The following is a 16,789-nucleotide window of genomic DNA, read 5'->3' as shown; positions in this document are numbered from 1 at the left end:
GGGGATCTTCGGTCATAGGCTCGATGATGTACACACACACCCACCGACATCATCTTTTGTCCACTATTTTAACTGCATCTGCATTTCTTATGTGGCCTTTAGTGTCGAAACCAATACAGCTTCGCATCGAATACATTTACATTTTATCACCGTTCACGTTGTATGCGTATGTGGTTATAAATAATAAATCATGGGGAGCGGATGCGGGAATCACCCTGTATATTTGAAGGTGGGCGTGGCCTGGATAGCGCTCCGCGTGGGAAATGGATAAGTGAAAGACATTATGGAATGGCGGTTGCTCAGTCGTCCAATGGGATGCGTTCTTTGCGATGCGCAGGGCGTGAACATTTGGGGTTTCCCTTTCCGCTCGTCGTAAGTGGGGTCAACGCATTATACACGCGTGCCCCGCGGGCAGCAGTGGCCCGCCGGGCCCTGGGCCCAGCAGGAGAACCTGCTAGGATAAGCTCAATGATTGAAGCTCCAAAAAAGATAAAATAATAAGGGTAAAACTGCCGCACGGAGTCGAAATGAAATAAAAAAAATAGTAAAAAAAATCTCCTAAGAAAATAGTAGAGATGATATAGATGTGCATCATGAGTCACCGTTAATTTTTTTTTAGTATTTTTGTATAGCCTTGCCATTAAAATGCAATTACCATTGCAGTGTCTGTGTGTAACAAGGCACAACCTGGTCCCGGTGATGCAAGTTGTTATTATAAGGAAATTAGTATTTAATTGTGTTTACCTGAGAAAATTCCGCACCGAGTTTTTCTTCAATAAAACTTCTCTTTCTCTTTGCGTTCTACTCTATCCGACTGTAATTATAATTACTACGCCTCTAGTAAATATTAGCTTAGCAAATCGATTTGGCTAATATATTTTTAGTTCGACCGATTGTTGATTTTTCTTCTATTTTTTGTTCTTCATTCCTGTCCATTAACCGATTGTTGTTATTATTGTTACAGGCCGAACCATGCGCAGCAGACCGAACTCTATAAGCCTTCGAGATCGCCGATTTCGAACGCCACCCGGTATCCCTATCCAGCGTCTCCCCAGCTGCAGCCGACGCCCACCCAGCAGAGGTATTCCCATTGTCCGCCGTTTCCATTTAGAGATATCCGCCCAGCTCGGATTTCCCTATTGCACTCGGAGTATCCCAGGTCCAGGGACCTGCATCAATCCCAACACCACATCATTGAACAGGGCCAGCAACCCTTCAAGAAGATAAGGTTGCAGGATAACAAAGATATCCAACCACTCAGGATAGACACCAGGGTATGATGGGATAAGAATTACAGTTTTCAGTTGGGTAAATTAATATTTCTATTGTGTTCAGGAACAGCAGGGCATATACAATCCTCAAGTTGAAGCAATATCACCAACATTGCCCGATCACGTCCAGCAGGAAGACCAGGCGTTCCGAACGACGAAGGACGATTTGTTGCAGCAAATCAGCAAAGTTGATCGTGAGATAGCCAAGGCTGAATCGCAAATCGGAATACTGAAGAAAAAGCAGCAGGAATTGGAGGAGGCAGCTTCGAAGCCGTCAGTGAAAAAGGAGGAGGAAGAAGTTTGCCAACCTAAACACCAGAGCCTCGCTCAGAAGATATATGCAGAGAACCGACGGAGAGCGCAAAATGCCCACGCAAAATTGGACGTTTTGGGTGGAAAAGTTGATTGGCCGATTTACAATCAGCCGAGTGACACGGCGGTCTATCAAGAGAACAAGAGGCGGAATATCAGTTTTAAGAAATATCTGCTGGAATATTTCAAGAAACGGCACGTGGAGAAAGATCAACGCAACACTTACCTCACCGACACATATAGTAAGTTAATGCAGGAATGGCTGAGGAAAGTAGAAAAGATTGAAGGGAGCACGAAACGCAAAGTCAAAGAGGCAAAGAACCGAGACTTTTTCGAAAAAGTCTTTCCCGAACTCCGGAAGCAAAGAGAGGACAAGGAGAGGTATTTTGTGTAATCTTCATTTATCAGTATATTCAGCGTGAATTAAACGAAATTGTTTTCAGGTTTAATCGTGTGGGAGCTCGCATTAAATCCGAAGCAGATCTAGAGGAAATAATGGACAATCTCCAGGAACAGGCGCTGGAAGATAAGAAAATGAGGAGTTACGCCGTTATCCCACCAATTTTATTGGATTCCAAGGAACGAAAGATATCTTTTCAGAACAATAATGGTCACATAGACGATATGGAGGCCGTTTACAAATCCAGGCAATTTATGAACGTTTGGACGAGTGCGGAGAAGGAGGTCTTCAAGGAGAAGTACCTTCAGCATCCGAAGAACTTCGGTGTGATTGCGTCGTATTTGGACAGGAAGTCTGTCTCCGACTGTGTTCAATATTATTACCTCAGTAAAAAAACAGAGAACTATAAGCAGCTGTTGAGGAAGTCGCGGCAGAGGACACGCAGCTCGCGAAACAACCCTCAAAAGGTTAATAGCAGCGCGAACACCTCTGTCGTCGACATCCTCACTACAGGTGTTACGACTAGGTTGCAAAGGGAGCAGCAGCAGAAAACTGTTAGCAGTCAGCAGCAGCAGCAACGTAACGCAGCGGCGGCTGCTGCTGCAGCTGCTGCCGCTTCTCAGCAAGATCAACCTCAAGAACCGCCCAAAACCACGACAACTGTGGTCACTACTGCCACTACCACAACAACATCTACTACCCCCTCGACTCCGATCACGAACACCTCATCGACATTGGTTTCGACTTCGGTTGCCGCCATCGCAGCCTCCTCCGTCGCAGCTATTGTCACAACGACGACGACGTCTATCGCTAATTCCAACCCGCAGGTACCGAAATCTCCGGCCGAAACCTCAGAAAACAAAGACAATTCCACCATCGTGGAAATCAAAACGGAGATCAAGCTTGAAGCGGTCTCCTCGAACAATGACGACAGTGGCGCCCTTAACGCCGGCTCCGACACGAACCTCAAAAAGGACCCTGCAGAACCGGCGGACAACCCTTTAAGGTTAGCTTACATTTAAACAACCATCCCCCATCTAGATGTCGCCACTGCGATACATATGAAAACCAAATGTGAATCAAGTCTCATTTAATTTAATAACACTCAATAAAACACAATTCCTCGCACATCGATAAGATTCGACATTCTTTTGCAACGACTAATTTGGATTAAGATTAAAGAGTTTTAATTGATTTCTGCAAAGATCCACGTCCGAATAAATACATATATAACGAACCTTGTGTTCGTCTGCTGCCAACGGGAGATGAAAGATGATTGCATTAAATTGGATCCGCCGGGTAATAATTTGAGCGAATTGAATGTTGATCTTAAGGGGTCTGATGTTGGGAAAGTAGCGGAAGGGGACGGGGGCACCCTTCAATATTTTTGATTGAAATCCCACTATCTCAAACACACGATTTGCATTTACAATCTGGGGGAGTGTTTTTCGGGGTGCCCCGGGATTCGGAACCCGCTGACTACGCTCGCAATTATCATACACAAACTCTCGCGGCCGCAGGAATAAAATGGATCGAAAATGAAAAAAAAAACATGATTTATGCAAGAATAAACAATAAATATGTATGGAAGAGTGTTGCTTGTGAAGTCTTGATTCGCTTATTCTCTTGTTTTTCTTTCTTTTTGCAGTGATCAGACAACGACGGTCGTGGAGAACAAAAAGAAGAAGGAGAGGAGAAAAGATAAAGAAAATGTCTTGATGGAGACCACCGATGATGAAGCCAACGATGTTCAAGGTTAGTTCCTTTTTTGCTTTATTTCTCTGCTCAGAGGCCTACAAAAATTATATAAGTGTAATTGGCACGAAATTGTTAATTACCGTTATAATCGGCATGCATTCATCATGATATGCATTATTCTATAATACTGATAGAGTAAGTTAGGTTAACTAATCACAGGTTAGTAGGTGCGTGCGGTTTCGATTTTCTTTTGTGACACTATTCTGTTTCCTCTACGTCTATGATACTGGAAGTCTGGGCATCGCTGTTGCTGTCCTTTGTTATGTCGTCGCTGCAAGCTGGGACGTTGGTGTTATTAACCTGAACGATTTCGTTGTTCTTGTTTGTGGTATCAGACATTTCTTCGGCGTGACATAATTTCCTGTGCTTGTGTACGAAGTAGTAACTAGGAAATTTTGAACCGCAAGTCTTGCAGGGGTAATATTGCACGTTCATGTCCAGCAACTTGACTTCGCGCTTAGTTTCCGCCGGAGGTTTTGTATCTACAGGGTTTAAATGTCTTCGGGCGTGCTTCTGGTAGCAATACTGCGATTTGAAAGTGTGATTGCAATACATGCAGGTGAACACCTCGCCTCCTCCTGAATTCTCATCCGTTAATTTATCGCGGATGTTTTCGTTCATGATCTTGTTCAGAGCGTCGCTCCTGTTCACCGCTTCTCGGTTACCCACATCCGTTTCCGGAGGCGCGAGTCCGTAGTTCCTATTGACGACGCGATGAAAACGTACCGGTCCATCGCAGCAGGCTATGTCGATGGTAACCTTCTCGGCAATGCCGCTATCGCGTCTATGCTTTCGCACCTTCTGTTTTTCCGCTTCCGGTTCTTTGGATGTCGACGCATGAGCCACTTCCTCTTTGGCCACAGGCGCTTCAACTTTTTTGAAGGGCGTCTCCTCGGACTTCTCCAGGCTCGAAAATATAGGCGGACAGATCTCCTGGTGCGCGGAAATCGGTTTCCTGCTGGCAATCGGTTTGATCACGTTTGTCACACCACCCAAACGCGTTCCTTCCAATGGGTGGCTCTGCATGAGAAAGGAGCGGCAGATCTCGAGTGCCCTCGGCATGTGCAGTATATGCGTGGCGAGGAGAATGTTGTAGATGTTGCTCAGGTTCAGATCCAGGTAACCCGTGTACATAAATGTCAGAAGAGATGAGAACTCGTCCACGTTAATGTTCGGAACCGCTATGGGGCCCATCCCTGCTGCAAAACACACAAAAAAAGAAGCGATAATGATGTACAATTGCTCGGACCGCTTTCTTTTATATAGACTGTTACCAGTTAATGATGTGAGCGCTGCTTTGAAGAAGCCACTGTGCGCGGATAGGACAGCCTTATGAGCTGAGAAGTTGATCATCGATGGTCCTACTTGCAAGTTGACATCAGGTGCGCTCGCTAGTTGAGGAGGCGTCGTCAGGTTTAATGGCATAATACTCGTACTCGTCCCAGGCATACTTGGTAACATCGGTGGCACATTAGCACATGGCCCCATGGAAAGCCAAGCCCTATATAAAGAATACATCTCTGAAAAAAAATAAAAACCACCTTCAATTAGTAATAACAAAAAGTGTATAATTTAAAACTTAGGCCAGAATAGGAGAAAGAAAACTTTGAATCATAATAAAAAGTTGATTAAATTCAAATATGATTTTGTTGATCCTTCGGTTTAAAAATACAAATAATTACATTAGACTAATCAAAATCAAATTCAATTCACGAACGTGATTTAACAATATTCTCGAAATCAATTGTTTTCAATTAATTGTAATTGCTTTTTTTGTGGCTCTCCCGTTTTTTAGGGACTGCTGCTGCTGCTTTGTTGATGTTTAGGTGCAGAAAGGAAGGTTTTTCGAATTTCCATTTAATAAATTAAACGAATTTTCGAAACACGGGCAGCAATAGTTTAAATTAAATAATCATAAATCGATGGCTCGTACATATTACAAAATACCAGCAGCATATACCTTTATTTTTTTTTGGTAGAATTATTAATTTTGTGGATTGATTTTAAATATTGTTTTGGAAATCGTTTGCGCATATAATAATTTTTCGACTTGTTTCAATAAACATATACACATACACACAAAAAATGCACAATTCATACTGTAATCCGATTGAAAATGTCTCTTTATCAAATGGCAATTCAATTTGCTCATTTTATTTCGCGGACCCCATTTGTCGATTTTAATTTATTGTTTTTAATCCCTCGGTTGACAAACAATTTCATTAGTCGGATGTTCGATGCGTTTACCATTATTTTTGCGATTTCCTCCACAAAATGAAAGTTAAACAAATGCAACAAATGGAATTGACAACAAACTATTGTACAAATAAATATACAAATATGTAATAAATAAATTGGATAATATAAAATAAAATAAAATTTTAACTACAATAAAACACAATCTAAAAAGTCACGATTTAAAATCATTTTACTAATTATTCTGATACATCGATTTACAATTCAGTTTTTGTTTTTGTTCTTTCAATATAAATTCACAAAATCTTTTACAAAACGAATAATTACTGAAGTTTATTTAAAATAATATGCATTTGAGTACTTATTTTATAATATTTTGTATGCAAATTATTAAAGTTTTCTTTCATTATTTACAACAAAAATTGTTGACAATTAAATTTATCTACGGTGGCAATTCTCTACAATACATTTGAAGTATTCGTTTACTTTAGTAAATTCACAATAAGTGATCACGTCTGAAGTCTTCTTGAATCAACGTGTAATGTTTTTCATATGCAACTTACGTAAGGAACATTAGCAAATATTTGTGTAACTAAATCTAATTCGACAAGTTTCAATTGGATATCTTATTTCAAATTAATGAAATATTATCAATAGAAATAAATTTACCAAATGTTATAGGTGTTATAGGTTTTAATTGAAACATTGACATTATTGTTAATGTGTATTTAATTTGATATTTTAAATAATTTTATCCGGAAGTTATAAAATGTGAATGATTGAGAATCGAAATAATTTGGAAGAAGAGCAATATTTCCTAATCAATTTACAAAATATTGTAAAGTATCATTGTGAATAATTTTTTTTTGTATAAATTAGTGACAAATAAGTTGTAAAATGTTCAAGCATTAAACACTACATGATGACAAAATGTACTTACTGTGTGATAATATATTTTAAATCAAGTTCATAAAAGCGGGAAACTCCAAAGAATGTGTATAATAGATAGGTATGAACGTTCGTTCGTTCATTCATTCATGTATACACTTTGGAATATTTATCTTGAGTGGTTGTTGATTTGATGGCTAATAAGTCATAACTGAGGGAAATATTGCTTGATCTGCGGCTTATACAGAGCGCTCACACGCAATTCAAAATCAAATAGAGCGTCGCGACGCGCCACCCCCGGAAAGTAGCGGGGGTCGAGATGCGGCTCGTACCATTGGTCGACGCTCCTTCAACGACCAACACAATCTACTCCAGCTTCATCATCTTTCTTTCATTTTATTATTTCGATATATATACACACACTTTAATTATTCATTTATTTTTTTTTGTAGTCCTCCCCAACTTTGATTTCCGTTTTCCTTTATTTTACCAATTGATTTATGCGAATTTTTGAATGATATTTAATTAATTCGTTGCCAATTAATAAGGAACCGCGGGGACGGATCCTCTTCTCATCCCCTAAGAACGGGACTCCCTTCTTACCATTCCTTCATCGTCCAATTACCACCGTCCGTTTTAGTCTTCATTCAATTAAGCAGCCGTTTGCAGATTCTTTTGGCGTCGATTCGTAAGAGAATTCTAAATTTTCTTGTTTGCCCTCGCTACCCGCATATTTACATTTAATCAATTAATCTAAAAAAAAATATACGCCTTTTAATTACTTATTTACCATGTCTTCACTTGAAAAAAGCAAAAAAAAAACAATTTTATTTTAATATATTTAATTTTCATCCTTTTGTAATTTCTCAACATAATTTCCATACATTTTAATACATTTCTTAAGTCGGTAGAGCCTTTCAAAATTTTACTCAAAATCGGCTTTTTGGATCTTTTCAAGTTCGACATTAACTGCATTAATGATCTCCTCATTCGAACTGAAGACTCTTCCCTAGGTCCGGAGAGTAAGATGCTAAGCGAATTTCATTGATGCCAGAGAGCTCAAGAAAGTTGTTGGTTTTTTCATCAGTGTGAGCGGGTGGATTATCATGGTGCAAAAAGTAGTGACGAAGTTCTCCTTTTCTCTGGTTTCCCAACAAATTTGTAAAAACTTGTGGTAAGCAAGTATCTGTATACCACTTAGCAGTTACCGTCTGGCCAGTTTCCAGTGGGATATCAGCTACAAATTTTGCCCTGGTAAAGTACATTGCCACCATCACTTTTGTTGCTGATTTTTGTGTCCTTGATTTAACTGTGGCGAGATTTGCACCTTCTGTACTCCATACCATGGACTGTTTTTTGGTTTCCGGATCGTACTTATAGAACCAAGATTCATCAACTGTTACTATTTTCCTAATGGTGCATTTTCAAATTTTTCTAAGAAATATTGAGCAAAACCAACACGCATTCACTCCATACGCATTTTGGCATTCCTGAAAAGTATGCATAGTCTTGAGTTGACGTCGAAATCCGTAGAGAATGGCAAAACATATTTTTGCAGTGTTGGTGGTGGAATTTCTACCAACATTACATCACTAATTATATTAGTTTTATGTTTGTAACGTTTTACTTAATTTATAGTATATTTTTTTGCTACTGGGCGGAAAGACTTAGGTTGATAGCCATTTGGTTACAATTGGTGACTAATAAAGATTTTTTTATTATTATTTTGCTAATAGTTTTAGAAAGTTAAGTGTATTTATGAATTTAATTTACATAATGAAGATGTCTTCAATTTTTACATTCATTAGTAAACGTAAGAGCTGCATTTGTAAACAAAATATATCATTTCATTGTAAAATTATGTGACTTATCTCAATTAAACGAAATAGAGAGAGCGATGCGTTTAAATACGGTAAATTGATGTTAAAACATCAATTGTAAACTTAATAATTCGAATGAATAATTGAAATAAGTAATTAATGTATAAGAGTAGATAATATTTTCCATATAGGAGAATGCAGCTAATGAATTGTATTCCCTTCATTATTTTCTTCCTTTTTTTTTTCTGTTATTATTTATTTTTGTTTGTGAGGTAGGCGGTCATGCACGGTGAGGCGGACAATTGAATATCAATATTATTTGGAGTTATTACATTTTTATATTTTATCTGTTGATTGCGAGTGGGAAATAATAAAGTGGAAATGCGGTAGGAAAAGAAGGCACGATTCTTATCAACAAAAAAACACCACCACCCATCCACGATATTAAGTGAAGCCCTCTTATCACCAGCAAATTGATCTAAACGCAATTATAATATTATTGCACGATCCATTGTATTATTAAAAACGAAACGAACGAAATTACAATATTAATATTCTAATCCTATTTCGGTCAGATAACAATCGTCGTTTTGAATTTCTCCGCTGTTTCCTCTTTCCAATTCCGTGAGGCAGCACTTCTTTCTTTTCCATTTATTTTTCATATTGCCATCATTATCATTGTTTTATTTCGACGTATTCTTGCGTTTCTTCTTTTTTATTCGGTTTCCTCGATCTCTCTGTACTCACTTTTTCATCCCTTCTTTCTGCTACGGTTGTTTTATTTCTCTCTATATATATTTCGCTGTTCGGGGACGGATGGTCCCACAGGAAATATATAAACTACAACGTCTAAATTCATGCGGAAAATCTTTTCATTAGCCTCGAGTCCCGATGATGATGATAATAATGTGCGCGTTTCCACCCCCGAAACTCCTCGCTCGAATCACCGGGAGAGTGTTTGCTTTTGAGCCCCGTGCTCTGCGCTCTCTGTCTATCGCCTCTTGCTCCTCGCTCTCCTGTCCTATCTCTCAATCTCTTCGTCCCCATGGGAATATCGTGGTACCAGAGCCAAACAGGACCTCTACAGAATCTTCTCCACCTCTCCACACCGCTCATGCACACATATCCACGCGAGGATCATCTCCATGTATGCAAAATCAATTAAACTGCAAAAACTAGACTACACTTACCTCACACCAAATTTCATAATTTCTGTCAATCTAGATAATATGTCTCAATCAAGAGTCTTGATTCAAGACACACAAATAAAGAAGTTCGTACTATGTCTTTAAACTTTTGTTAAATATTGCAATATTTTTTATCCGTTTTGAAAATTTAAAAAAAAAAACATCTAAAAAATTAGTACACAATATTATTTCGTATAAGTTTTTCTCTTTTATATCAGGGGAAACCACTGCAAATTCTGATATATTAACATAAAGTGCGCCCAATGTTTCGACATGGGGGCGCCGCAGAACGAAAAAGTTTTGGAACCCCCGCTTTATAAAATCATGTCTCTTTGTGCTGTTTACTGTTTGTATTTAGTTTCTCGATCAGTCCTGTTTCAAACAGTCCGGAATATTAGTGGATTATACTGTTTAGTTTTGGAAGTTAACAAACCATAGAAAACATATTTCTATAAATGAACTAAAGAAATAACATTTCGATTTAAACTATTTACAACGTACAGACAAAATAGGAATTGCAGATTTTGAAACAAATTAAAGAATTTATATATAAAAAAAAGTTTAATTTTGATATTTGATTGGATAATAATAGAATTGAAATCGGTTTGGAAAACGTAATACACATGTTATATTACAAATGTTACATGTTTTTGCTGACATTTGCGTGGTTTGTCAATGTTTGCGATAATTTGGTAATTTATCGTTTCGAATTCAGCCGGCAGGAATGGATTCCCTTAAGGTTTCTAAATAATCTGCGAGCATCGGTTGAAAATATACACATTGATGATGATGTGTACGTGCATGTGCGTACCAGGAATTGAGTAAATAAAGAAGAGAATTGTACATTGTTATGTGCATATGAAAAGGGGTTTTTGGGGGGGTTGATGTTTGGGGGTTGAGTTGCGGCGGCGAAATTCAGAGAGTAGGCGGTAACAGGATGGGGGAAAGCCAGCAACCACCACCACCGCCACCCCCGCTTTTCGTATCGGCGATTCGACCGTGCGTAGCAACTCGATAATTCTAATAATTAACCGTGTGTTTGATTCGCTTCCCGATTTTGATTACTAAGCAATTTATTTGATTAATATATCTATATTTCAATTCGCATAATTATTGCACGGCATTTGCATCGGTGTATCCGTTCCCGGGAAAAGCGGTGGACTGATAACTATAGTGTAAGAGAGAGATGGAGCAGCGATGTTTCATCATACATATCCATGCTCGTACCAAACAAAACAACTAAACTGCATGTTAAGCACTCCAAACAAAGTGCACCTCGCTCACTCCGCGCCAATTATGTAAACAGAGCAACGCGCCAATTAACAACATTCGATCAACAGTCTGAAAAAAAAAATATGCGAAGAAGGAACATCGACGTACAAAAAAAATATCGGCTTATTTATTCGATTTGCCTGTGTTTTTCAAGCGTGGGATGAAACAATATTGTTACCATTCGAACGAAAATGAAAAGTATAACGGATGGATACAACAGAATGCCAATTTATCCATATAGAATATTTAGATACTCAACTGATGTACTCATCATCAAGTGTGCTTATCATAAATAAACAAATTTAATTGTAACGCCATCTTTTGGACTTTTTAATTAACCATAAAGATACTCGTATGAATCGGTTCTACACTAGTAATTAATCTTTATCACAAACCTGATTACGGACAGCAACAATCCAATATTTTTTCATTCGCTACTTGTTATGCGTAATCTTTAATAACTATAATTTTGTTTGCAAGTAACTTGGACAGTATGTCCAAAAAAATAACCTCTTATGAATGAGAAGAAATACTTTTTTTTAATTTCAATGACATTACAACACCTTTATGAACCTTGATGTTGATTCAGTTGACGTAGTTGTCTAGAAATTTGTTGGATCTAGAAATTTAGGAATTTCTGGCCCCTCAAAGAGTTAAAGTTAAGTAATATATATAATTCATTAGTTTACTTAATATTTAATATATTCTTTGTGAAACTATCATCATATATTATTTTTCAAGAATTGACAACGTTTTTATTAAAAATTATTGTGATTTCTCTAAATTTAAGCATAATCTGTGCCTCCACCATAGAATCATACTTATTTTTTGTGTACCATTTGCAATCGATACTTTCCATTAACACTTTATTACCTATTACTTACATATAATTTTTGTTAAAACAAGATTAACTTAATATAATATAACCTTCATTTCGAAGACATATAATAATAGAAATCTTATATAACATAGATGATCTTCAAAATCGAGTAGATTTCCGAGTCAATTTTCCATTACGATAATTGTATGTATTTTATTTTTAATTTTGCAATCGTCATGTCAACATCATCATCGTCATAGTCATCTGCTCTCATCGCCGCGGGTTTCTTTTTCATTTAGTAAATTGGGTCGACGTTGTTGTTGATATAAAGGGGAGAGAGAAGGGAAACCGGGAACGCAAAAAAAAGAAAATAACCACCATCCAACCACATGCATACGTACAGAGTGAAAGAGAGAGATAGAGAGAGAGGCGCCCTTTTTAAATATTCATATTCGCACATGTGTTTACATTTCCATTTCCCTCCGATGCATTCCACATTCAATTACAAAACATATAGGACGGAGACGGCAAAATAGGAGACGGCGATACGACGCTGCTTTATTGCTCAATTAATTCTGTATTGATTTCTAACTGTATAATTATATTTATCTGCATTTCAAGCACAATTTTACAATTTATCTACAAACATTTATAAACTTTGAGATGAATGCAAAATTCTATGTAACAAAGGTATTAATTCAACTAGTGTTTTTAGATATGTTTGAAAACAATAATGAAAAATTAACTGTGTTTAGTTAAAAAAGTGTTAACTCTTATACAATGCTTTTCTTTTTACTTACTTCTTTTTGTCTTACTCTTAAGTCAATCTCAAGATGATTCCATTCAGTAAGATTTTTTTTAATTATCTATTTTTATATATATATACAAAACTTATTTTATTCCACTAAACTGTACAATACTGGGCAAATTAAGACTTTGAAAATCATTTTTCTGTGTTGGTCGTAACAGAAATAATTTACAAATCAATACATAAGGTGACAGATGAAATGACAAAGTCCATCCATCGTACGTCAAACGCAAGTATCATTCTCCTTCCTTGATTTAGCATCTAAAGCAGGCAGCGACAACATATGTACGTGTAATATCCTCTATATTGATATATTGTGAGGTGTACGAGGAGCATTGCGTGTAAATTTCGCGAATTACATGATCAACGCCGGGGGATTACGTAATGGATACAAATGATGGTCCGGGTCCGCATGTTATTATCGAAATTTGATTGATTCATCCTCTCTCGCGCTCACCGTCCGTTTGTTTTCCACGAATCTAATAAATCCGTAATTAACTCAAACCCATATCTCTCACTCTCGCTCATTCGCTCGTGTTCACTCTGTCTACATCCCTCAATATGTTTCAATCCCTCCGAAAACCCTCTGCACGTCGAAGAGTCAAATAACAGATAACTAAAAGAATGAATCGAACGAAGAGTATGAATATTTTAATGTCCTGCCGTTGCATTTAATTGCTTGTTGCAGTTGGCTTATCCTCGAAATATATATATATATGTATACGCTACATAGTATTAGTATGTGTGTGTGTTTGGTGCTCGGTGTTGATTTTGCCGACTAATTAAGGTGGATTAGGTGGATTCGTTTGCAGTTCTCTCCAGAACAGGCGGCATGGCATACACACCAATTACCGAGCCACATCCATGTTTGCAGAAGGGCCTCTCGCTTAATATTTACTTATAGCAAAAACTAAATTACGCCGCGTCGAATTCCGACGAACAAGAACCAAAAAAAAAAAGAAAAATGAATGAACATTCGCGCACACATACAATCCCGGCGCCGCCTCCGACGACTAAAAACGACTCGACCTATACCGATTATAATTGCTCCCAGTTGGAGACTTAAACTCAATATCAAATGAAAAACGAAACATCAAACTAAATTTCATTATCAAAACTATACTATTTGCAATCTTATTTAAAAAAAAATGTGTATGAATTGTATATGTTGTTAAATTCATTTAATTTTTAATAGATTGAGTACTTAAAGGGATTATTATAACATCATTCCACAAAACATTGATATGAATAACAAATATGGTGACAGAAATAATGCCTAATGATATGTAGAACAACAATTAGAAATTGAATTTATAGAGCATTTGTCAATTGTAAATTTGGACATTAATTAAATGGAAAGTACAGCTAAAATTAACTTTTTGCTTAATTTATGTAAGGTTTAGAAAGTTAAGTAAAAAGTTAATTTTAGCTGTAATTTTTACACAGTTAAGTCAATATATAACTTTTTCTCTGATGATGTTTCTTTGAATTCCAACAAAAACAAACGCTCTGTGTGCAAAATAAGTTCACTTGAAATTGCGGTTCCAAGGAGAAGATGTAAAATTGTCCGTGCGTGCCCGAAGCACTGACATTCCTCCTCTTTCTCTCTCTCTAGTCAAGTACTTTACGTAATGAAATTAAATATTTATAATCTAATTTTGCACGGATAATACTCTTTATACGTATGTTTACATGTCGGCAGTTCTCTCTCTCTGCCTCTCTCTAGTTTGCACTCATCTTTTCCATCTCTTTGAGCATATTTTATCACCGATTTTAAACTCCATGATCCCTCCGTTTCAATGTCCAATTATTAAATCCCCTCGATTGTTACCTCTTTTTTTCTACTCTGTTTAACGCACCTGCTTGTTTGACGAAGGGCGCTTTTAGCAAGGGTAATTCCCCTTGTGCAAGCGATTTTAATAATTTAAAATTGCAGAGCAAATTGCGAATGAGTTAGTTTGACTATATACATACATTTTTTACATGTATATATAGAAAATGATGGGAGAGAAAACGTTAATTAAAGGAAATATTAATATTTATCTGCAAATATTCCAGGAAAGGGATGAGAGTTTTGGTGCTTGCTTGCGGTTTGTTTCTTCTTCGTTCCTCTTCCATCTGCTATATATATTTTTATTGGATTGTCGAGTGCCGGTGCTTTTTTCTGAGTGGCGTTTGCCTTTTGAAAATTTTTATATGACAGTACTATTTCATTTAATTACCCCAGTTTTTAATTAAACCCTGCACCATTCAATTTTCAAACTTAGGTGTAATTGTTATAAGAAATAGTATTTATATATATTGAAGCATATTAGATTTGTTCCGTGGCAAGTTTTTCAAGATTTTATCAAGTTATTACAAATAACGATAATATTTTACTTGTAAAAATGATGTGTGTTAAGAATTGATTCTTCATAGTAGAATCTCAATTCAAATAGATTAGTGAAGACTTTGAAATTTTCTTGCAATCATTACAATTTCGAAGTTTGTTTTCACTATATTTGGTACTTCAATTTCATCCAAGTTATATTTTGACTTAGCTAGAGGAGCTTTGATATACATAACTTGTACTGATTAGCAAGACCAATTGCTCTGAAGATAATGAAATGATAGAAGAGGAGTTGAATAGTAATTTGTGTTTTTTTCTTGCAGATAAATCAGCGCAAGGTCAGTGCTTGGTATGCGGAGCGCAGTTGGGTCCGCAGTTGCATTCACGCCCATTGGCACCGAGTCAGGCGGCTCAGTACGGCCTGCAGGAGGAGCAAGTGCCACCAAATGGGCGTGTCTGCAATACGTGCAGATGCAAATGCGTGCGATCTCGATTCACGCACTGTCCACTTCCGGCTTGTCCTAACGCCAGGGGGCGTGGCAAGCGACTTCGGTCGTTTCCGCAAAGGCTACAGGAATTGCCGGCGGACGTCCGGGAGCCGATCCTAGCCGAGTTCCACGTGCCTAGCGGTGTGACGAAGTGCTGCTCGGCCTGTTTCAACCGAATCCAGAGACGACTTGGACCGGTTGAAGAATGGGCCGAAGAGGAAATAGTCAATCTACGATCTGCTCTGACCGAATTGGGAGCGAATTGGCAGACGATCGGTGAACGCGTCAGCAAACCGGCTCACGTTGTGAGAAGCTATTACGCGGCAAATAGGAAGCGTCTAAATTTGGAATCATGTTTAGGTGATCGGAAGCCGACTCTCACCGATGAAGAAGAGAGCGGTAGTAGCACGAGTAGCTGTGAAGAGCCGATGAGAGAGCGACATTCCAGCGATACGGCGAGCGCTGAGAGTCCGCCAGTTATTCAAGAGCAACCTCAGAACACCGGCAAAAAAGAGGATTACGACTCTTCAGCAACTGAAACAGCTGACGAGGGACAAACGCCCGATCATTACCAGGGCTCTGCGACGATTACTCCTGTTAATACCGATGGTCAACCTAGACAGAACACGAGTCCTCTGACGGTCAAAGATTTGATGTTAAACGTCATAGAGATTTCTTTAAAGAAGGCACCCGGTGGTCAACGAAACACGTATCCACCGACAAGCGGAACGGCACCTACAATCTCCTCCATACTAAACTCAAACGATTCGAACGAGGTGACCATCGTCAGCGAGTATAATCTAAACGCTGCGCCCCGTCAGTTGCCCAATAATGACCTGAACATTGCCAAACTCGGACCTCTGATTGGCGCCACCATAACGCCGGTGCCGGTCGCCCAGCAACCCGAGATCGTGCAGCCACCGCCGCAGCAGCAGGATCTGGTTGTCATGCAGGTTGATGGTCCAGAGAATGTCACCCTTGATTTGAGTCTGAAGAAACGGCGAGATCTATTGCCGCCGCCTGCCCATCTGAAGCAGACCCAATATCACTACCATACTGAGCGAAAGCCGTCAGCCGTTTACGTTTCCTCTGTACCGCGACTGCCCAATAAAATGCCCAGTCCGAAACTCGCCAATCCGAAGACTGGTTCAATAACTTTGGGCACTCCGATTGTCAACCAAACAAGGTAAAATAACATGATAAACTATCTATCAACCTGGATTTCTTTGATTATTAACAA

At 38.2% G+C, this 16,789-nt stretch overlaps 2 protein-coding genes across 4 annotated transcripts in view; one reads left to right on the top strand and one right to left on the bottom strand.

The window, feature by feature from the left end:
• The window catches only part of LOC108566538, a 38,472-nt gene that overhangs the window by 19,586 nt on the left and 2,097 nt on the right, over positions 1–16,789 (top strand). The window contains exons 2-6 of the mRNA XM_017926467.1: positions 965–1,274; positions 1,336–1,964; positions 2,027–2,989; positions 3,632–3,738; positions 15,385–16,735. Of these exons, the coding sequence (XP_017781956.1) occupies positions 965–1,274; positions 1,336–1,964; positions 2,027–2,989; positions 3,632–3,738; positions 15,385–16,735 (3,360 nt within the window). The remainder of the gene's footprint in view (positions 1–964; positions 1,275–1,335; positions 1,965–2,026; positions 2,990–3,631; positions 3,739–15,384; positions 16,736–16,789) is intronic.
• Positions 3,774–7,176, bottom strand: LOC108566539 (zinc finger and BTB domain-containing protein 8A). 3 transcript variants are annotated; one of them, XM_017926468.1, is made up of 3 exons: positions 6,878–7,176; positions 5,016–5,261; positions 3,774–4,940 (listed from the first exon to the last, which is right to left on the bottom strand). In XM_017926468.1, exons 2-3 carry the CDS (start codon positions 5,257–5,259, stop codon positions 3,940–3,942), a joined length of 1,245 nt encoding a protein of 414 aa, XP_017781957.1. In that variant the 5' UTR covers positions 5,260–5,261; positions 6,878–7,176; the 3' UTR covers positions 3,774–3,939. The 3 variants fall into 3 exon arrangements, with proteins under 3 accessions (XP_017781957.1, XP_017781959.1, XP_017781958.1); XM_017926470.1 differs by having other exon boundaries at positions 3,774–4,937; XM_017926469.1 differs by lacking the exon at positions 6,878–7,176 and having other exon boundaries at positions 5,016–5,318.

This window comes from Nicrophorus vespilloides, unplaced genomic scaffold, assembly GCF_001412225.1.
Source record: "Nicrophorus vespilloides isolate i.1.1-1 unplaced genomic scaffold, Nicve_v1.0, whole genome shotgun sequence".
Taxonomy (NCBI): domain Eukaryota; kingdom Metazoa; phylum Arthropoda; class Insecta; order Coleoptera; family Silphidae; genus Nicrophorus; species Nicrophorus vespilloides.
The sequence above is the reverse complement of the archived record's forward strand: the minus strand, read 5'-3'. Positions and strand labels throughout refer to the sequence as shown.